At 58.8% G+C, this 21,043-nt stretch overlaps 1 protein-coding gene across 14 annotated transcripts in view; it reads left to right on the plus strand.

The window, feature by feature from the left end:
- PHC2 (polyhomeotic homolog 2) overlaps window positions 1–21,043 on the plus strand; it is a 129,251-nt gene that overhangs the window by 100,518 nt on the left and 7,690 nt on the right. For 10 of the 14 annotated variants that reach the window (XM_042856212.2, XM_024106578.3, XM_024106580.3 and 7 more), the window contains 3 exons: window positions 4,778–5,238; window positions 5,572–5,731; window positions 20,628–20,830. In XM_042856212.2, the coding sequence (XP_042712146.2) occupies window positions 4,778–5,238; window positions 5,572–5,731; window positions 20,628–20,830 (824 nt within the window). Of the gene's footprint in view, window positions 1–4,777; window positions 5,239–5,571; window positions 5,732–14,529; window positions 15,089–18,303; window positions 18,327–20,627; window positions 20,831–21,043 lie in introns of those variants that run through there. The other 4 variants (XM_042856216.2, XM_065575285.1, XM_008169783.4 and 1 more) reach the window with 3 other exon arrangements.

Raw genomic sequence — 21,043 nt, forward strand, 5'->3', positions numbered from 1 at the left:
GCTCATTAATTCTGTGCACTAACAACCTTGAATCATGTTACAAAGATGGGGAAACTGAAAAATTGGGGCAAGTTCAGAGAAGAGCCACTAGAATGACTAAAGGATTGGAAAATATGCCGTGTAGTTACAGACTCAAGAAGTGCAGTCTATTTCGCTTGTCCAGGAGAAGGCTAACGGGTGACTAGATCACAATCCATAGTGCCTACCTGGGGAACCGAAATTTGACAATAGGATTCTCTTCCATCTAGCAGACAAAGGTCTAACATGATCCAGTGGCTAGAAGTTGAAGCCTGACAAATTCAGATTGAAAATAAGGCCAGATTTTAACAAGGAGGGTAATTAACCATTGGAACAACTTACCGAGGGTTGTGGTGGACTCTCCATCACGGGAAATCTGGAAATTGAGATTGTATGTTTTTCTAAAAGCTACACCCTAGTTCAAAAGGAGATGAAGTCAGAGCAGTCCTATGGCCGGTAGTATACAGGCAGGCAGAGTGATGATTGCAATGGTCCCACCCAGTCTTATGAACTGCCCCATCCATAGCTAAGAGGGGCATAGAATCCAGGCCCCTTGATTACCTGGCTGCTGCACTCACCACACAGCCTAGGCCGTACGGCATCTTTCTGTACCTTTGGTTAGGAGCAAGAGCTGTGGCTAATAACACTCTGAGCCTGAATCCTGCAAAATAAATGGCTCAAAACTGTCTGGGTTCTGGGCTGGCACACCTCTACTACGCTTACGTTAACCCATGATATTCTGGGGCAGCTTTAAACACGGTGAGACAACGCTGCAGGCTAAAATGGGCTTGGCATATATTTGATCTAAACGGGCGAAGTGCTGCGGAACTGCTAATTATAGTCTAATGAAGAGTGTGTGTGTGTCACTGCCCTCTACTGGAACAGATCAGCATTGCTTGTGTGTCATACACCCTGTAAGGCTAACAGAGTTTTTTAGGGCTGGAGGTTGTGAGCTCCAGCCCAGCTGTAGCCATGAAGTTGTGTGCACTGGCTGTGTGTAGCACAGGGAAAGTCGGAGGAACTTGTGGATTGGCTACATCGCTGTTATTACCCAGCCAGGTGGGACCCACTCTACCAGTGTGTGAGCGCCCTGGCGCTGCCCAGCAGCGAGGGGTTTGGTGCAGTGTGGCCCCCCCACAGTGGGGGGTGAAAGTGTCTTTAACAAAGTGTCAGGGCCCAGCGGGCTGGGGGGGCTGGCCTGGCCTGGCCTGGGGGTGGGGGGCTGTGTGCAGTGAGGCCCATGCCCTGGTCCATGGAGTACTGAAGCTCCTGCCCTAGAGGCATGTGCTGCGGCTGGGGTGGGGGTGCTGCGTTCTGGAGCTACCCAGGGTCTCCCCAGCTCTCTCGCTCGCACTAGGAAATAGCAGCTGGTTTTGCTCCCTGGCACTGGCCCCACTTTGTCCCCATCTGTGCTTGGCCAACAAGACCTGGCCCCGCCTGCCCCGATCACTGACCTGGCAGCTTTGGAAACGCCACCATCCCCCTCCTGCGCTGGGGTTGCCATGGCAACTCCTCTTTTGTAGGCATTTCACAAGCAGAAAGGCCAAATCTGCATTTAAAAAGCTGAGGGTCGGTGTGAGGGGAGCAGAGCGAAAGGGCCTAAGCCAGCCCAGTCCTAACCCCTGCCCTCCGGGCACCTGCACCTGCCTGCCCTGGGGCTGGGCCCTGGGAGCAGCAGGAGGCGACTGAGGCCTTCCTGGATGTCTAGCCTGGCGAAGGAAGAAGGGGTGGAGTTTGAGCCCCTGGCACTGCAGCTCCCCCGATCCAGGCCCAGAAAGGACTTTGGCCAGGTCCACACCAGCGATGTGCTGGTTAGCTCTGCCGGCAAACCCTCTTCACCGAGCCGCAGCTTAGCCAGCCAGGGAGCGCGTTGGCTGGTCCAGTTTAGACCAGTTCAGCCAATGAAATAACCCCCCAGACAGGGACCCCGCCCCCCGCTCCCTGTGCCCCGCGTGGAGCCCAGGCAGGGCCCCTGCCCCCCAGTCTCTGCCCCCCGCATGGAGCCCAGAGAGGGACCCCTCCCTGGGCCCACACCTCCAGCTGTTGTAGGTTGCCGGACTGGTTTGTCTAATTCACAAAGTGGAGGGACACCTTTAAAACCAGCTTGGCTAGTGCGAGCCCGTGACCTGTCAGCGATGGCACAAAATGCAGCCAAACCCCTGGGGTCCCCTGGGGCCTGCATGACGGCTGGGAGGGGTGACTAGGAGACAATAGCCTTGCCCTACAACAGCGTGGGGGCATCCCTCTCCCTTAGCTGCTCGAGTCAGATCATGTGGCAGGGGGGTGGGTCTGGGTTCTCTGCCAGGCTCTAAGCCAATCTCACGTGCTCTGGGGCTTCCCCAGTTCGGGGGGGAGCCGAGCACACTGGGGAGGGCTGAGGGACTTGGCTGCAGGTTCAACTCCCAAGCTGTTGTGTGAGAACTGGATGTAGGCCCCTGCCCTGCACCGCTGCTACACCAAATCCAAAATCTCCTGCCCTTTCTTCCCCCAACCCCATCCCCCAGCTCAGGCCTGAAGGGCTCCCCAGAGCTGCCGTGGCTGCGGTGTAGCCTGCGGTCAGGTCTTGACACCCCTTGCATCCCCCTGCCAGGCCGAGGCACGGAATGGCCCCCGCTAAGTGCTGGCGCCTGGAGCTCCAGCTCTGAGAGAACCATCTGCCGCAGTGGCACAGACTTAGTTCCTGGCTGCTGGATAATTGTGCAGGGGGCGGGCAGGCAGCTTGCAGCCGGAGGGGAAAGGCCAGAGCAGCAGAGTCTACCCTGAAATGAGGGCAAGCCCCTGCCTGGCCAGAGGCGGCTGCTTTAACCACTACGCTGCTGAGGATGTGTAAGGTCAGCCTCAGCTCCTTCTCTGGGCCCTCCAGCCATGGGGAGGGGCTGAACTGGGGTTTGCAAAGCTCCGTCTCATGCTCAGACGTGGGGCCCATGGATTCCCAACGCACAACGGCCAGGGGCCACTTCTGGCCAATCTCCAGCTCCAGCCCCTGGGCCCTCCTCGAAGAAGCTGTGGCCCCTTCCCAGCTCCCCCAACCCACTCCAGCCCCCTGTCCCCTCCAAGCCAACAGACCCATTCCAAGAGGTCAGTTTGGGAGTGGGTCTCACTGCCAGGGAGGCTGGGCTGGCTGAGAATCACCCCATGCCAGACTCTCCCAGCACCAGGCCCCTACTGGCCCCTCAGCCCCCTGTAAAACCAGTCTCCAGGTGTCACCCATCTGGCAAGCTGTCCCTTCCTGTGCGTAAAATCATAGAATCTCAGGGTTGGAAGGGACCTCAGGAGGTCATCTAGTCCAGCCCCCTGCTCAAAGCAGGACCAATCCCCAACTAAATCATCCCAGGCAGGGCTTTGTCAAGCCTGACCTTCAAAACCAATAAGGAAGGAGATTCCACCACCTCCCTAGGTAACCCATTCCAGTGCTTCACCACCCTCCTAGTGAGGTACAGACCACAGCATTGACCCACCCAAGGATAGAGCTGAGGTTAGCACCCCATTCCCAGGCCTGTGCTAAATGCCCTGCTCTCCTGACAGCTGTTACATTGGCCAGGTAGCCAGGCAAACACCCAGTGCAATCCCCTGTTTTTCCCCTGCGTGGCTACAGTTCCAGTGGACTCTGTTCCCAAGTCACTGGGGGATGTTTCTAGCTGCGCAGCATGGCTGGCTCCGCCTGGAGTCTGCAATTCCATCTTGGTCTATCCTGCATCTGTCCCTCACTGGGGATGGACTCTGGGGTCGGTACCTGATTCAGCAGCCCAGGTGATGGTGCAGAAGGCAGAATGGCTCCAGCCGGTGCCCCCATGGCTGCACCATCCCCTGCAGGGCTGGCAGGAATCACCATGTCTCTGTGCTGGGGAAGCCAGCCAATCAGGGAGCCGAGACGTGAGGGAAAAGGCACTGTTTTACCTTGTTGCTTTCAGAGTGCTTCCTCCCTGCCAGGAATGGGGCAGGGCCTCACCAACACACAGCACTTATCCCTACCCCAGAGAGACCTGTGCTTCTGACATGCAGAGAGATTTTAGGCGGGATGGGGAATTGTGCTCTACTGAAGCTCCACCCCAACACCCAAGTTCCGCCCACAATCCCAGGATGCCCACATATTTTGAAATGTTTTGTGGTTGACAGTGATAACATTAAGCACCGGAGTGAACATCCACTGAGTGGACCGGTTCCCATTCCTCGTGTTCCAGCCGGCAGGCTCGGGCACACATCACGCAGTGGGTCACAGCCCGAAGCTTTCCTTCCTGACCAGCTGGGCTAGAAACAACCAGCCCTGGTGACAGCAGCGAGAATTCAAGCGAACAGCCTCTGTCCCCATGGGTGACACGAAGTCGGAGGGGGCTCAGGGTCCCTGTTTGTGGGAGACCAAATGCCACAGCACCCGTGCTCTCCCCCTCATGCCCGTTCCCTGCCCGCCTGTCCCTTGCTAATGTGCCTGGGGGAGCAAGGGAGGGGCACACCACTTAGGCAGACACAATAAAGCCGCCGGAGTCACGGTCCAGTGCCTCATGCATCTCCCCAAGGGGAGTCTGGCCCCGGCTGTGCAGGGGGGAGGGGAACAGAACGGGCGAGGTGCCTCGTGCCTGGGCACCTCAGAGGACGGGGGTGGCTATGCCCCTGGTGCAGCTGAAGGGGGCTGGCGGGCGTGGCCAGCCCAGGTGTCTCTGGAACAAAGAGGCTAATGTTCCGCGTGCGTGAGCAGGGGCTGCGCAGCGGGGAGGGTGAAGGCCTCGTGACGAACGGCTCTGTGCTGTGCTTCCCCCTCCAGCGTACGCCCAGCTGCAGCCCCACCAGCTCATTCAGCAGCAGAAGCAGATCCAGCACCAGTTTGTGATCCAGCAGCAGCAGCTCCAGCCCAGGCCCCAGCCTCAGCTCATCCAGGGCGGTGCCAACACCTCACCCCAGCTGCAGCCACTGCCCCCGCCCACACCCAGCCTGGCGGTGCAGCCCAGCCCGCAGGTGCAGGGCCAGAGCCACACCGCCCCACAGGGCCCAGCCCCCCTGTCCCACCCGCCGCAGTGCCAAGCTTCCAGTCAACACAAACCTAGTGCCAACCAGCCATACCAGCCCGCTCTGCACGCCCCTGGGCTCCAAGCTGTGGGCCCAGCCCAGCCAGTGCCTGAGGGCGGGCCTCAGAACGGACACCCCGGGTGCCTGAACCATGCCACGCAGCGCAAGTTCCAGCATGCCTCAGCCGTGATCCTGCAGCTCCAGCCAGCCATCGGGACGGTGAGTGTGGCATGGCCGGGGAATGCGGTGCCAGCCACTGGGGGACGTTGGGAGATTTGGTCCCGGGTTTGGGTTTGGTTGTGACTTGGAGGAGGAAATGTAGGGATCGTACTGTAAATGTTTGATTGTTAACAGTGTCCCCCTCCGCTGGATACAGGATTCTTCTTCGCTTCCTGGCCTCCACTCTTGTGGGATTTTTCTGTGCGCTGTTAAACAGCCACCACGTTCCACCCCAGAGGTGCTCATGTTTCATGCCTGTGTGTGTGGGAGCCCTGGGATCACTCCAGGCACTGGCTGCTGTTACACTCTCCTTCTTGCCTGCCTCTCTGACAGCCTCAGCTCAGCGTCCAGGAGAATGCCAGGAAAGACATCCTTCCTGCTGATAAGAACCCGGAAAGCCTGCCAGCTCCGCAGCCGCCACAGGCTGCCCTGATGCCCCCAACTGCACCCCCAGACCCAGAGGTCTCTGAGGGCAACAGGCCCCCTACTCATGGTAAGGAGCCTTGGCTGTGTAGTGGGATGTTACCAGGAGCGGCTGCCTTGCCCACCCCCTGCTCTGAGACGTCTTGTGTCCTGGCTCAGACAAAGGGGACGGGCAGGGCCCTGCTTAGGGAATGGGGCAGAGCTGGATTGCTGGGGAGTGTTCAGGGGAAGCTGGGGCATGGGGGAAAGTTCCTGAGTGTATTCTGGGCAGCACCTTGGAAATAAACCACACCCCAGGGGGCTTTGCAGCCTCACTCCCCCATTGGATCCCCATGTGCACACCAGCAGCGCACAGGGCCCATCAGAGAGGCAGAACAAGGGAGAACGCCCTGGATGCAAAGGTACTGCAAGTGGACCCCCAGTGCCCAGCCCAACAGGCAAGGCCCCAGAGCGTGCCACCACCGGGATCTGCACTGCACTGCGCTGCGTCCACAGGCCGCCCAGCCTGCTCTGACTCACGCTGGGGAGCAGCTCCCCGGCCGAGCTCCAGGTGGAGAGAGCAGTGCCAACACAGGGGGTAAGAGGTGCAGGGAGGACAAGGTGAAGAGCTACCGGAGGCTGCTGCCATTGGCAGGAGCTGCAGAGGAGAAGGCTCTCACGGTGTGTGGGGGGCAGATAGGGGCAGGTGTCAACACAGTTCCCAGACTCCAGGGCATCAGACCTGGCAGTGGGTGGGTCCTTCGGGCTGGCTCCCGAGCAGTGGTGCTTTGGTGCAAAGCAGGTTCTTAGATGAGGGGTTACTCCTCCTGCCGCCCCCCAAACACCATCAGCAGTCAGTGCCTGCCTGGCTAAGAGACAGCACCATGGCTCTGGGCGTCCTGGGGTGACTAGCATTAATGGGTGGTGGTGCGGTCGGTTCCCCAGTCAGTGACTCAGTCATGCAGGGTCTTGCATGGTGATGCTGGTGATGCCAGCAGCATGGCGTGTGCCCTGGGCAGTGACACCAGTGGTGTGGGGGGCACACTCACATGGGAATCCCAATGCTGTGGCTGGCCTGCCTGGGTAGTAATGCTGGCAATGTAGCAGGCCTGCATGGGTGGTGGCATCAGCCCCATCACCAGGCAATGCAAAGGGTGCAGCAGGTTCCCTGACTGGTGATGCTGATCCTGCCTTTACAGGGGAGCTGCACTGGTGCAGGTGCACCTGAGAGCTGGCTGCTCCCATCTGGGGAATCCATGGCCCTGTTCACCCTGCAGCACAGGTCCCGTGCTGATGGGTGCTGTGGAAGTGCCTCGGAGGGGTGGATTCCAGCAGCATGTTTCCCAACACAAGAGATGGGAGTGAGGTGCTATTGCCACATGTCATCAAGCTCTGGCCTTCCCCACCGCACTGAGCACTGCTGCTCTGAACCCGCAGTTGGGGGGCAGCTCAGAAAGTTCCCCTGGTTTCCAGCCTTGGGCTGTTTTAGGACTGCTGGCTGGGATGGGACCAGCCTGGGGAACCTGTGCTAGGCCCAATTCAACCCCAGGCCTCCTGCATCCTGGCTGTGGGTGTCTGGGAGCTGTAATGAATCCCTTGCTCCCGACCCTGAGCATCTCTCTGTAGGGCAGGAAGGCCTGGCAGAGACATGCCCAGGGCACATCATTGCAGGGTGCTGCCGCGCTCATTAGGCCCCACGTTTCGATCTCACTGGTTTTATAAAGCCAGAGCCTTTCCAGGATTTTACTTTGAATTCCAATGCAAACAGGTTGGGGGTCAGATTCCGCATTCCCAGCCCAGCCCTTGCAGCACTGTGCCCGGGCACGGGAGCCGGGGGGAACTGACCGATTGGCCCATGGGCAGTGACAGCACAAATGGCAGGGATGTGGCAGGGGACTTCAGCCACCCTCTGTGCTGCAGTGAGGTCAGGGGACGTGAACAACACAGGGCAGGAACTGGCCAGAGGAGCCGCCGGCCTAGCCAGAACCACAGCTGTCTGACCACCCCCGTCAGTGGGGGGCTGCCCCACGCCAGGGGCAGGAGGGCTCCTCTCCCCATACCCAGACATTCTTGTTATTCCAGTGTCTGATCGTCCCCAGCCTTGGCTTGTCTTGAACAATCTGACTTGCAGCCAGTCAACAGACGAGCTGGGGGTGGAAATGTCATGTTCCCCCAGTCAGTCAGCCCCCGAATGCCAAGTGCCAGGGGCATAGTCAGCATGGGGCCAGCCTCATTAATGCCATCTGCCTGCTAAGTGGAGCCAGGCTCCCCTGAGACGCCAAGCCTCTGGGATATTCTGGACTGCAAAAGCCACAGCACGGCATGGACCCATCTGTCAGGGTCATTGGGCTGTATCCATCCCCATAGCCTCCTCTGGCAGAGCGTCTTCCTGCTCCAGTCGGGAGGCGTGGGGAAAGGGGACGGGGCTTCAGAGCTGCAAATGCTCCTCGGGAGGGGCCTGTGTGGGATGTACCGTGAGCGTGTGTGTCCAGAGGTTGTGCACTGGGAGTGTGTTGGGTTGTGCAGGGGTATGTCTTGGAGGGGTGGGGGTGTTGTGAGGCTGTGTACTGTATGTTGGGTTGTGCAGAGCTCTTGTGTGCAGAGGTGGTTTGATCATTTATTCAACAAACTAATGTTTTCCGCGTCATTTTGCCATGTTGGAACATAACCGCCCCAGTGACTCCATCTCCCATTCTTTGCCCGCTGTAGTGGGCATGGGGGGTTGTGCATGTGGGGTGCAAGGGTGTTGGGGGCAGTGTGCAGGCATGATCCCAGCAGGAATCATACCGGGCAAAGCTGGCACAGCCTGGGGCAGAGTGCCCCCTGGGAGGGGATCTGCGATGGAGGAGAATTCCAGTGTTTCACTGTGGCCCTGCAGCTTGGCCCGTCCCTTACACCGATGCAAAGTGGAGGGAGACATTGCCCAGTTAGGCTGGTGGCCTTCCACCCCCACTGTGCACTGGTGTAAATGGTGGCACGAGGCTCAGGCCATGGCATCTGGGCAGGCAGGAGAGCTTGCTTCTCAGCTGGGCCTGGGTAGCGAAGAGCAAGTGAGAGCGAGCTGGGGTGAGATCGGGTCGCAGTCACCACCTCTGTGAAAGACGCACACCCAGTCTCCCTCATCCCCCCTCCATGCTCTAGGAGCTTGGTCTAGGCCTGTGCCTTGTCCTTGGTCTCACCAGACTCATGAACCACCATGGAGCAACCACTCCCTTTATTCTTGGCAACAGCTTTTTTCCCGTCCCTGCCCAGCAGAGACCAGAGAGCTGCGCTGGCTGGAATCAGCGCTGGATGCACCGTTCCAGGAAAGCAGGAGGCCCTTGTCTCCCTACGGTTCCTCCCTGGTCTTAGTGCAGCCGGCACATCAGTGAAGCCCGGGGTTAGTGCTGCTCAGGTTGGAGCCCAGGGATGGGACGATTGTGGGCTCCACATGCATCCCCAGCTAGCCTGGTATTCCCCAGCATGGGCTCCTGCCTGCGACGCCTGTCCCCATTGGAAATAATGTAGGAGCCCCGGAGTGTGGAAAGTCCGCACTCTTTGTTGGCAGCAACTTCAAAGGCTGCAGGCTTCCCATGCTCGAGCAGGGCCCTGGGCACCCATTCACCTTGCTTTTCTACAGCACCCTGCAGGATCCCAAAGCACTGCAAGGTAGGGAAATAGCCTTAGCCACATTCTCTAGATGGGGAAACTGAGGCATGGAGCAGGAACGTGACTTGATTGAGACCAGATAGTGAATCCATGGAAGGCTAGGGAAGAGAACCCAAGACTCATGACTTCAGTCCCTAACTCCAGTCACTCCTTTACATCTGTACAGGAACCCTTCCAGTGAGCACTGAAATGCAGCCACGTCTGGGGTGGGACGTGTCAGCTCACAAGAGTCCTTCCACAATAGTTTAGAACAGGAAGCAAAGTAGAAGAGAGCAGTGAATTGAAACTGCACCTGGAGATGTAGGGAGGCAGGCTATAGCTAGCCATGTGGAATTCAGCCAGGACACCCGGGCTAATGTAATGCTCATGCAAAGTGCCATGGGACCTGCACTGACGAGTGGCCCGAGTCTCTTGTTTGAAAGAGCCCAGCCCCTGCAAGGTCCTACTGGGGCACTGGCTCACTCAGCTCTACCACTTCCCACCGCCGCGGGCCATTCTTTGAAGGGCTCTCACATCCTGATGTGTTCGAAGGCCAGCGGCTGCACCAGGAGCCTGTTGCCCTTCAGCCCCAGGGCAGGCCCTGGATTCTCCCAGCTGGGCTATGCAGGTTGCCTGGTGCAGCCGCTGGCCTTCAAACAAACACATCAGGATGTGAGAGCCCTTCAAAGAATGGCCCGCGGCGGTGGGAAGTGGTAGAGCTGAGTGAGCCAGTGCCCCAGTAGGACCTTGCAGGGGCTGGGCTCTTTCAAACAACTCCACCCAAACGAACTCCAAACCGCAGCCCCAAAATAGCAGACTGGGGCTGAATATTGTGTGACTCCAGCAACCAGCGAGCACGTTCGGAGTAGCTACCCTTTGAGACAACACTCCCCTTCCCCGGGGAGCTGCATAGCCCCGCTGGGAGAGTCCAGGGCAGCTGTGCTCACAAATCCCCCTGGGTTCCAAAGGACAGCCCAGTGCGTAGTGGCTGCAGGGAATTCTCATCTGCCCGCACCTGGGGCCTCTGGGAAATGCGTTTGGTGGGTCTACTCTCGCTGGCAGCCTCAGTAGAAGGGTGAGGACTGAGCTCCCCCCTGGCCCCCGGGCTGAGGCACCTTGGTGGGGGCAGTGCATGGGGGGAGGTGCCTGCACTGGGGTTGAAGGGCAACAGGCTCCTGGTGCAGCCGCTGGCCTTCAAACAAATGAAATGGAGCAACCCCTCCCCTCCCCCGCCTGGCTCTGCTCACAGCTGAATTCAGGTGCAGCCTATGCAGGGACTGATCCCTTGCAGCACTGTGCAAATCTGCCTTCTGCTCCCACTGACGGCCCCTTCCCCGGCACCACTTGCTGCTGGGGGGGCCTGTCAGTAGGGGCTCAGCCCACAGACTGCGCACCCTTATAGCGCTTCCAGGGTCCCCTCCCCCACACACCAGCCCTAGCTCCCTTCTGCCTGACTCAGTTTGCTCCGGGGCCTATCTGGCCTGGAGGGGGACGCAGTGTGCAGTTAAAGCCAGTGAGGGGAGATCAGGCTCAGATGGACCTGGGGAGAGCAGAGGTCGCAGTGCTGTCTCTTCAGCCCCACAATGTGCTCCAGCCTGGCCTAGGAGGGGCCACCACTAGTGCTGGGGGGGGGGGGGGGGGAAGTCGTGTTACCCCATTCCTCTGCACAGGACGGGCGGGGGCATCGGTGGCCTTAAGCCACATTCCTGCTTCTCAACCCCCTGGGCGTGCCTGGCCCCTGGTGTAATTTAGAGCAGCCTCGGGACTGCTCTGACTTATTCTCATTTCCCCATGTCGGCCACAGGCAGCAGAGAACGGTTGGAGCGCTCTGGGTGCCTGCACAGCACGGGCTGGGAAAGGAGTTGGCCTAGAGTCCTGATGGGCATTCCACTCTGCTGGAGGGAGGTGGGAGCTGTGCAGGAGGGTTTCCCTGGGGCACCTTCAGGCCCCCTTTTGCCTCCAAAACAGTATAAAGGAGCTGGGAGCAACAGACGCAAGCCCAGAGAATCCAGAGGATTTTTCAGGTCACAAACTGATGCTCTTAAGGGTCAAGTGGGAGCCTAAAACTCTGGAAAGTGCCCTTCCCTTAGGAGCCTGGTATGGACTCAGCAGTCCAGCGTGGTTTGGAAATGGGTTGGCATGGATGTGAGAGAGAGACAGAGAGCTCCTGCAGCTCCACACTGTCCCTCTGCAGGGCGGGAGCAGAAAGGACAGGAGAGTTTGATACATTAGCCCATTATAACCTGTCATGGCCATTTAAGGTCATCTGACTCCTTTTGCAACAGAGGGAGTCTGGGCCCCACTCCAGCCTGGGTGGCTCTATTCTGCCTGTATAGATCTCCTCGAGGTACCAGCTAAAGAAGCTGTTTTTCACAGAAGTCATGGAGAATGGGAGAGATGCTGGAGGAGTGGAGAGAAGCAAATGTGGTACCCAAAAGCGAGGAGTGATATTGGCAGTTACCAGCTGGGAATTGAGTTTCCAGGCTGTCCTGCATTGCTGGAGTGGGACAGAATGTGGCCCATGATTTCCTCATGTATTCCATGTCTTCCCACCAGTAGTTACAGCATAAAGAATTAATTCCTCACACTGCTGTAGTGCTTCCCATCCTGAAGGATCCAAAAGCACAGGACACACAATAGCTTGATCCGGTTCCCTTATGCCAGTGTAACGCCATAGACTTCATGGGAGTTAGTCCTGATTTACACAGGTGTACGTGAACTCAGAATCAGGCCCTTCACTGAAATTCATACACCTCTCTGATGGAACTATGCCACCCCCAGCTTTTCCCCTGGCATAAGTGAGAGCCCAGCTGTGGGCAAGGGGGTGTGGGCAAACTGCCTGTGTACTCCGGCTACTCCTGGCTGCTGGAATGGCCCTTTGGCGCCAGTGGGCAGCTGGGTGTAATTAGAGACACCCGTGAGCTGTTCTGATTTACACAGGGGGCCGGCTGCAGGGCTGGGCAGTCACCAAGGTTGGGCCAAGCTATGCTTATTTGCCCACCACCTCAGGTCCTTCACCAAGTACAACTCAGACAGACCTTATCTATCTAATCTAATCCAGCCCCTTGTCTACACTACGGAAAGGTTTTGCCAGTGTATCTGGATCTTTAGTTAAGCCACCAAAACCTGCTTAGTGTAGGTGTGGTCTATCAGTATAAAGTGCTTACACACTATATCGGGGACCTGGTATCAACTCGACTGGTATAGTCACTTCTGTACCAATAGAACTGTCTACACTAGGGCTTTTAATGGCATAAATATGCTGATAAAACCTTTAAGTGTAGACCAACCCTTAGGATGTTCTCCAGCTGCCCATCACCATAGTCTCTAGGCACCCTCCACATAAAACCAAGATCAATAGCTAAATCCCTGGTGGATTTCATGGTATCGCTGGCACCCTGTGTATCGCAAACAGCTGTTTCTGTATGTGTGTTGCTAAAAACCACATGAAGTCTTTACAAGGGAAAGTGCTTGTAAAATCTCTGATTTGTCCCTATTTCAGTGTCACTGCGTAGGCAATAACAAACATTAGCATCCGGTGTTGCCCTTTGGTTTCTTCTCAGTTTCACTTTGAGGTTCTCAGCGCTGCAGCCTTTGGGCTGAAAACTCTGCAGGGGAAGTTTACAAAACATTGTTTCCACTGGACTTAATATTTATTGTCTTTAAGCCATGGAAACTTATTTCTGTTTGTGTTACGGTTTGCTTTATACAATCCAAATTGTGCAGTGAATAGGAACAGCAGAGGCCTTTTAACCAGGTAATGCCTGACCCAGAGGTCATTACTGTTCATCTAAAATAACAACCTCTTTATGTAGGAAACACTGCAGTTTAACTGCACATTGTCACAGAGACAGTGTCCGCTTGCCAGAATGGGTTGTTTCCTAGCAGTCAGGTTGGTGCAGGAACCAATAGAAAGGCAGGATTCCAAGGACAGGGCTCCTATAATACACAAGTATCCTCACTCAGTATATTTACAAAGTCCAGAGCACTCTGCCACCATTTGCTTTTACAGGTGGGGAAACTGAGGCGCAGAGCAGCAGCAGGCTTTGCTCTTGTACAAGGAGCCAGTGTTAGGGCCGGGTTGAGAAATCAGCGGTACCTGGCCCCCAGCCTTGTGCTCAGGCCATCAGACTTGTACCTCACAACATGACACCCACACAGGATAGGATATAATGGAATTGTAAAGTATGTACTTGCTGTTGGTGGAAGTGCCTGATTTAACATCCAGGGTGTGTGCAATGTGTTTGAGAATGGTGCATGGGAGTGTGTCTGTGCATAGTGTGTGTGGGGACTGTTATGGTGTGCATGTGTGTGAGTTTGTGAAGAGAGCACATGTGGGGGTCTGGGTATTATGTGCATTATGATAGTTTATTAATGTTTACAAGCTATAATACAATTTTAAACAAAATAAATAGTAATACAGTTGACAATCCTTTTAATAGTCCCCATCCTCACAACAACAAGGCGTCCGGTGGCACCTTAAAGCAGTGGGTCTCAAACTTTTCTACTGGTGACCCCTTTCACATCACAAGCCTCTGAGTAATAAATTAAACACGCTTTTAAATATATTTAACACCATTATAAATGCCGGCGGCAAGCGGAGTTTGGGGTGGAGGTTGACAGCTCATGACCCTCCATGTAATGACCTCGTGACCCCCTGAGTGGTCCCGACCCCCAGTTTGAGAACCCCGGCCTTAAAGGCTAACAGATTTATTTAGCCTTAAGCTTTTGTGGATAAAAACCCCACTTCTTCCGCTGCATGGAGTGAAAATTACAGCTGCAGGCATTGTTATCCTCACAACCTCACTAATAGCATCAAACTGTGCATCTCCTCCTCAGCGGGCTAAACCACCCCCCATCTATGGCAGCCCGTCTGCGCGGTGCTGCCTGGACACAAGCCGCTTCCATGCACCCCCAGCCGCTGCCTCTTTCTCCCATGCCCGGCCTAGAGCTAGGGCCGGGGCCCCGGGCTACCGTCTGTGTGCGCCCGCCCCCCCGGGGCTCTCAGCGTGCAGGGCCCGGGCGAAGGGGCGCGCTCCGTGCAGCGCGGGGCCCGCTCTATCCGGCCCCCGCCGGCTCTGGGCCGGCCTTAGCTCCTAGCCGGCGCCTCCCGGGCCTTGCTGCGCGGAGCCGCTTCCCTCCCGGCGGGGCCAGCTGGGCCCTTCCCCAGCAGCAGCTGCCACCGCCCCCTCGCGCGCGGGGATTGGGGGCGGGCCCGGGCCGGGCGGCCAATGGCAGCGCTCGCCTGCGTGGCTCGGGCGGCCTTACAAAGCGGCCGACGCGCCCTGCCCGCTCCCCCCGCGCAGGCTGCGCGCACTCGCATTGTCTGCGCCGCCCGCGACCGCCTTGCCCAGCGTCGGAGCGACTGAGCGCGGCCAAGCCGGCGGGGCGGCCGGGGGATGCGGCCGGTTGCGCCCGCTGCCTGACGCCGCCCGGGAGCCGGAGCGGAGACGCGAGGGGCCGGTGCCATCGCAGAGCTCGAGCGCAGCCCGGCCCGGGGCCGCGACCGCTCCCGCCTGCCCGAGGCCGGGCACAGCCTGACCCCGGGGCCGGGCGGGGCATTTCTCCGCCGCCCCCAGCGCCGGGGCGGCGGCTCCTTTGTCTCGACCTCCTCCGATGCCCCGGCGCGGGAGGCCGGAGGCTGCGCTGGGGGCTCCAGGCCGGAGCTGGCTCCCCTCCCAGCCGTAGCGCCCGGGCGCAGGGAGCGGCAGCTGGGCTGGCCCTTTGTTTGTGCCGAGAGCTCGTTCCGGAGATGGGGCTCCGGGGGGGCCGCCCCCGGGCGGGATCGCGGGACCGGCCGCTGCGCCTTTGATTCGCTCAGGTTAGTGCTCGCGGCCGGGCTCCGGATACCCAGAGCGCAGCGCAGCGCAGCTCCCGGGTTCAGCGGAGGACACGAGGGGCGGGGGCGTGGGAGGGGAAGGGGAGGCGGGGAGCCCGGCTGCCGGGGGCGCTGGAGGGAGCCATGGAAGTTGCAGCCCAGCGGACCCCCGGCAGCCCAGTGGGGTGTCTCCTTGGCACACGAGGAGGAGGGGTTGGCGGGGGAAGCTGCCAGTCCGGGGCTGGACCAGTTGCCCCTCTGCTGCTGTGCAGCGTGTGGACAATGGGGGGAGGGGGATTGTGCCCTGGGGCTTACGTGGGTCGTGTGACCAGGCTGGTAGATACATTGCGTGTTGCAGCTTTGCTAGAGAGAAGCTGTAGCTGCCCCCGGCAGGCTGGAAAAATCCAGATCCTGCTGGAGCAGGTTCTGAGGCGACGCTCCGCTCTAGATCCTGCTGGCACCCGTGTGCATGCACATTCCTGACCCGGCTTTCAAAGGTGCTGCGCATCCATCGCTCCCAGTGACTTCACCTGGCGCGGTGGGCACCAGCACCATCAGGCACTGGGCCCCAGAAGTATTCAGCCTTCAGTGCTGATGCAGAGTGAACCACAAAGGCCTGGACATAAGTAGGTGGCTGAAAACTCAAGAGCCAGCTCCTCACACCAGCCTCCACGTAGAGTGTGAATCAGCCACTAGGCTGAGGCTGCCAAAGTATGATTGGAGCTGCATTGTAACCCAGGCCGGGGAAGGAGGGTGTGGGGGGTAGGATAGGCCTGGTCCATAGGATGTGCCAGGATCCCTTCTTCCCTCTGCTCTCAGCCTGGCATGGCCAGGTGGCGTGTGGTCAGAGTACATGTTGCAGATGGTGATGGGGGAGGCAGTGAGCGTGGGGTTTTCTGGTGAGGATTTCCCAGGCTCCAAAGGATCCCTGTTCTGTGTCTCTTCTGCTTCTGATCTCAGAGGGGCTGGTGGGTTCCCTGGAATACTCACTGCGTGGCAGGAAGGGGGCTGGCTGCTTCAGGGGGTTAAGAGTCTTGACTCTAGCTCAGGCTAGTGGAGTGCTGTTCTCAAATAGCTTCAGGAGCCTCTAGGTGCAACGAGTTGTGGGGTCTCAGCTGACAGGTGTCCACATGACAAGGAATCCACCCTCGCAGTTGTCACTGTTGGGGCTGCTTGTCTGGCAGCCTCTGCAGAAAGGAAAAGGATGATTGAGCCATGGAGACTGAGCTCCCCTCTCGCTCTGCGGGGGGGGTGGGGGGGGCGCTAGCTCAGGGAGGAATGATGCTGCTCCCCCTGCAGTGCATGGAGGCCTCTGGCAACTTTTGCAAAGTGACACTGATGTTAAAGGGGTCCCAGGGTATGCGGCACCAGCACTGACCAGCCTGAGCTGTCTACAGCTGCCTATAGATCGCCTATCTGCTTGGATTGCAAATGCTGCTTTCCCTGGGGGAGTGTTGCAGAGATACCCCATCTCAGCACAGAGGATTACCCACCGCCACAGCGCCCTTTGCACAGCAGGAGTCTCCCCTCTCCCCCAGAGCATGGCTCCCCAGCACCGGGACTGCACTTCCTGGGTGGCCAGAGCCTTTGATCTCATCACACCAGCACTACGCCCAGCTGGGCTTTTGATGCAATTGATCTCCCTGGGCTGAAGCAGCTGGAGTCTCAAGTCTGGTCTGCTTCTGGACTTGCTAATACTTCATCCTTTGTTCCTGGAGATGCCTGCCCCAGGCTCTGGGCTCCCTGTCCCTGGGGTGCCCTATTGCTTGCTTTGACCTGGATCATCTCCTTGTCCAGCAGCTCCTGGGACTTGCTCCCGAATCTCTCCGTCCCCATCTGCCATCTCCTTTGGCCTTTGCTCCAGGAACTCCCTGAAGCGTGTGGACTCCCTCCTCCTCGGGGCCATTGTTCTCCTTAACTCAGGCTCCTGCTTTGCTCCCAGTCCCAGGAACCTCAAGGCAATCCGTGACCCCCTCTCTGTTGTCTGTCTGTGGCCCTGTCAATGGCACCACCCCGTGGTCTGGGGGGGCCCTGCTGGGGCTGGACTCCATGGTCTCCTTGTGATGCAGAGTGCTGCACCCAACCTCACAGGCTTTCCAGCTGCTTCCAGGCTCAGTCCAGTCCCCCTTCTGGCATCTCCAGTCACCCCACCTGCCGACCTCCGATCGCACAGGCCCTTCTCTGGGGGGAGACCGGGTTCTGGGGTCCCCATTCTACTGCTACTTCCCAGCCACCCTCAGCTGGCTTCCCTGTCAATCCACCTTTTCATTCTGGGGCTGAGTGTCGTTCCTCCTCCTTGGCAATGGGCAGAGACCCTGACCCTCGCATCGCTAGTCACGTTCTCCTGTCTGCCCCCATGGGGGAAGAGGGCAGGAGCTCAGTGTTTGAGAGGAGCCTCCCTGGGCCCCCCTCCCCCTGATTGTGGCTGAGCTGTAGGGAGCACAGAGCCTGCACTCAGAGTCCTCTTCAGAGCCGTGGGTGTGTCCTGTTTCCTGTGCCGCTCTCATCTCATCACCCTGAACGCCCCGTCCTGCCCACTGCGCTGTAATTGGGGGGGGGGGGTTGCAGCTGCGTGGGGGGGAGGAGCCTCCATTCCAGCCATTGGGGCGGGGGGGGGGGTCTCTAATTGCAAACTCTGCACAGGTGGTGTTTTCTTGGTCCTGTCCTGACTAGATGATCTCTTGAGGCCCCTTCCAGCCCTGCTTTTCTAGGATTATCAGCCCCCTCCTGCTGCCCCATCTCGTCTGCCCACCCCATTCCCATCTGCTCCCCTCATTCGCACAGTCTGTGCACTACACTGCCTGCACGCGCCCCCACAGTCTGCACCTACACGCACGCTGTCAGTGCATTGCGTGTGCAGACTACTCGGCCCGCAGCCATGCCCAGCAGCCAGCTTCCACCCCTTCCCTGGCCTAAACTCTCCAGGGGCAGTAAGTTAAACCGCAGCTTGCTTGCCCTGCCCTGCCCTGGCCTAGCCACATTGTTCTCCTAATAGGAGCCAATGAGACTCCAGCAGGGGCTGGGCCCAGCCAGCGCATGCCGGTTCTGGGAACATCCTGCTCCCAGCCACACTGGGCCCCTGCCCGCTGCATGTGTTTAATGTTTAATGACTGCTGCACTGATGTTTGCTGGGAAGGCGGGGGCAGAGATGGGAGGAGGTGCTAGCACTGTGCGGCAAAGGGACCTGCTTTAGAGTCCAGGGGGTGAAACCACAAGCCCTGCAAGAGTCTCCCCAGCTCAGGTCAGTGAATCCCTTTCTGCCCTACAAAGGAGGGAGAAGAAAACTCCACCCTCTGGGGAGGGAAAAGGTGCTTGGCTGGGAGGATGGGAGGGGCGGCGATTCCCCCTGCCATGGACGTAAGGTGCACTGACGTCACAGTGATGGGGGTGAGAGAGGCCCATTTGGGCTCCTTTGCAGGGGCTTGGGGGGTGGCACACCCATGGGACTCGGCTCTGCTGGGAACCAGGCCTGCCCTGGCCTGTGCTGCTCTCCGTACATGTAGGGGGTTAGGCTGTACAGACCCACTGCGACCACAAGGTTTGCAGCCAGCAAATCACTGGGCTGCTGCATTGGCTGCCTCGGAGTCCTCACGCTGCTTCCCGTGAGGGATTCTGGGTAGTGTAGTCCAAGGCAGATTTCCTGCAATGAGAACTACTTGGATGCGTGCTGACACCGCATGCCCATGGAGCTGCCTTGCAGTGCTCTCAGCCCTGGCTCTGCCCCAGGTGTTACTTTGCACAGTCATACTGAGAAGAGGCGCCGTGGCAGGGTGCCGGGGTAACCTGGGGGATGGTACAGATTTGCCATGAGAGGCTCCTTGCTGCTAAGACAGAGGCACATGCCTCCAGGGCTCTGCGGTGCTCTGGTGCCATAAATCCCCTGGCTGTGCCCTGCTAGCTCTGTTCTCATGGCCTAGCCCTGCCCAGGTGGCCAGAGCAGCACCTCAGGGGCAAAGGGTCTGGTGGTGGGACAGGCATCCCACACGTGGCCTCTTCTGGGTATGTTTTAGCCCTGAGCCAGTGGGGATGCTGTCATGGGGGGAGGAAGGGGCCTGGACATCACGGGCCCCAGCTCCATAAGGGCTCTGCGCCCAGTGTGCCTGTTCTGAGAGTCTGGCCTTATGGCCCCCCCGTGCTAGTGGTCCCTGTGATGGCGTTTATTGGACACCTGCCCACATGGAGCTAGGCTGAGACCTGCCAAACTTGGTTTATGTGCGGCCAGAGAGCAGCCACAGTGAACAGGGCACTGGCGCACTCCCCCACTGCCAGCCGGGGCTCGACTTCGATGCGTTCTCTAGCATCCAAAGGCTCCATAGCCGGTTTGTGGGCCCTGCACTCCACTTGCTCTTCCTTGTGTCGGGCAACCAGGGCTGAGGCTCTGCTGACGGCCAGGCAGCCCTTCCTGTTCTGCACAGATCTTTATACCGCTCTCCGCACCTTGGTATCCGGGCTGGCCGCAGCATAACCTAGAGTAGCCCTGGAAAGCTTTGCAATCTGGATCAATGCAGGATCTCTGGTCTCTGTGCTGCTGGCCCCGCAGGGACCCTCCTGTGCCGGGGGAGCAGGCGGCACTTAGGACAGCATCCAGGGGCTGCAGCAGAGGGGGAATCGCTCCCCTACTTGGCAGGGATCCCCTTGGTGCCAGATTGTATGCGGGAGCCTCCTCGGAGCACCCAGAGCCTCTCACCCCCCATCCCAGCTGGCTCCGCTCCCAGCCCCCTGCCCTCCTGTAGCAGAGTGTCCGATGGGGCTGGAGAGGCCCGCTGCCTGGCACTGTGGATAGGGCTCCGGTGTCTGTCTAGGCCCCTAGCAGCTCAGAAGGACAGTCCGTATGGGGTCCCCATGCTTCATTGCTTGAATACCCCAGCTTAAGTGCCAGGGGTGATGGAGTGTGTGTGTGGGGGGGGGGCGGGGGTGCTGTGCACAGGATCTGCTGTATTTTAGTGTATCCCCTGTAGAGATTGGGCCCCTCTAATTCCAGATCCTCTGGGCACAGTGGAGTCAGCTGCCCACAGACCTCCTGGCGCTCCCCTCTGTTCATTGTGCCTGGGAGAGTCGCAGCTGGAGGGGAGTGTGCTCTGTCCATTGACTCTGCCCATGGGGGTTCTTGGAGAGCATTCAGCTCCATACAATCCAGCCTGTGTGCGCCGGCTGGCGGGGGGAGAGTGCCATGTGACTGGCTGCGCTGGGCCATTCATCCGTCCCGGGGGGACAGCCGGGGAGTCAGCTGTATGGTAATGGCTGCCCCACTGAACAGTGTGGGGGCAGATCCCACACAGGCTGCTAATCCTACTAAGATCAATTGCCTTGCCACATGCCCGCCCCACCTGGGGGGAGCAAGGGGATGGGAGGCCTGGCCCACCCTGCCTCTCCTAGCCGTGTGTGCGCATGCTTGTTGCACTCTGGGCGTGCTGTCACTGCTCGCGCTGGCTGCGTTCTCTGTGGCGGTGTGTGCACATCGCTGTGTCACCAGTTGTGGATGTATTTGTGTGTCTCTGTGCAAGCCCCACCCCTGCAGCTTAATCTCGTCTCCCCCCTGCAGAGCCGGGACAGGACCGTGTTCATGTGCAGAACGACCCCAGCAGCCCCGGCATGACATCAGGGAACGGAAACTCTGCCTCTACTGTCGCTGGCACTGCCCCCCAGAATGGTGAGAATAAACCACCACAGGCCATTGTGAAACCCCAAGTCCTGACGCATGTTATCGAAGGGTTTGTGATCCAGGAGGGGGCAGAGCCGTTCCCGGTACGCACCTTCTTCTTTTCCCCTCTTTACGCTGTTCGCTTTTTGTGTTCTCGCTTTGGCGCACGCGCAGGTCTTGCTCCCGCTCTGTTTCCCTGACGATAGCAGGAACCAGCTGAGCATAGGCCTCCAGTCTTTGCCGTGCCATGGCTCAGCCTGAGGGGGGCGCTCACCTCTGCTGTGAGAGATGCAGACCCTGCCCCTGCAGTGGGGTGC

The sequence above is a fragment of the Chrysemys picta genome, chromosome 21, assembly GCF_011386835.1.
Source record: "Chrysemys picta bellii isolate R12L10 chromosome 21, ASM1138683v2, whole genome shotgun sequence".
Taxonomy (NCBI): Eukaryota; Metazoa; Chordata; order Testudines; family Emydidae; genus Chrysemys; species Chrysemys picta.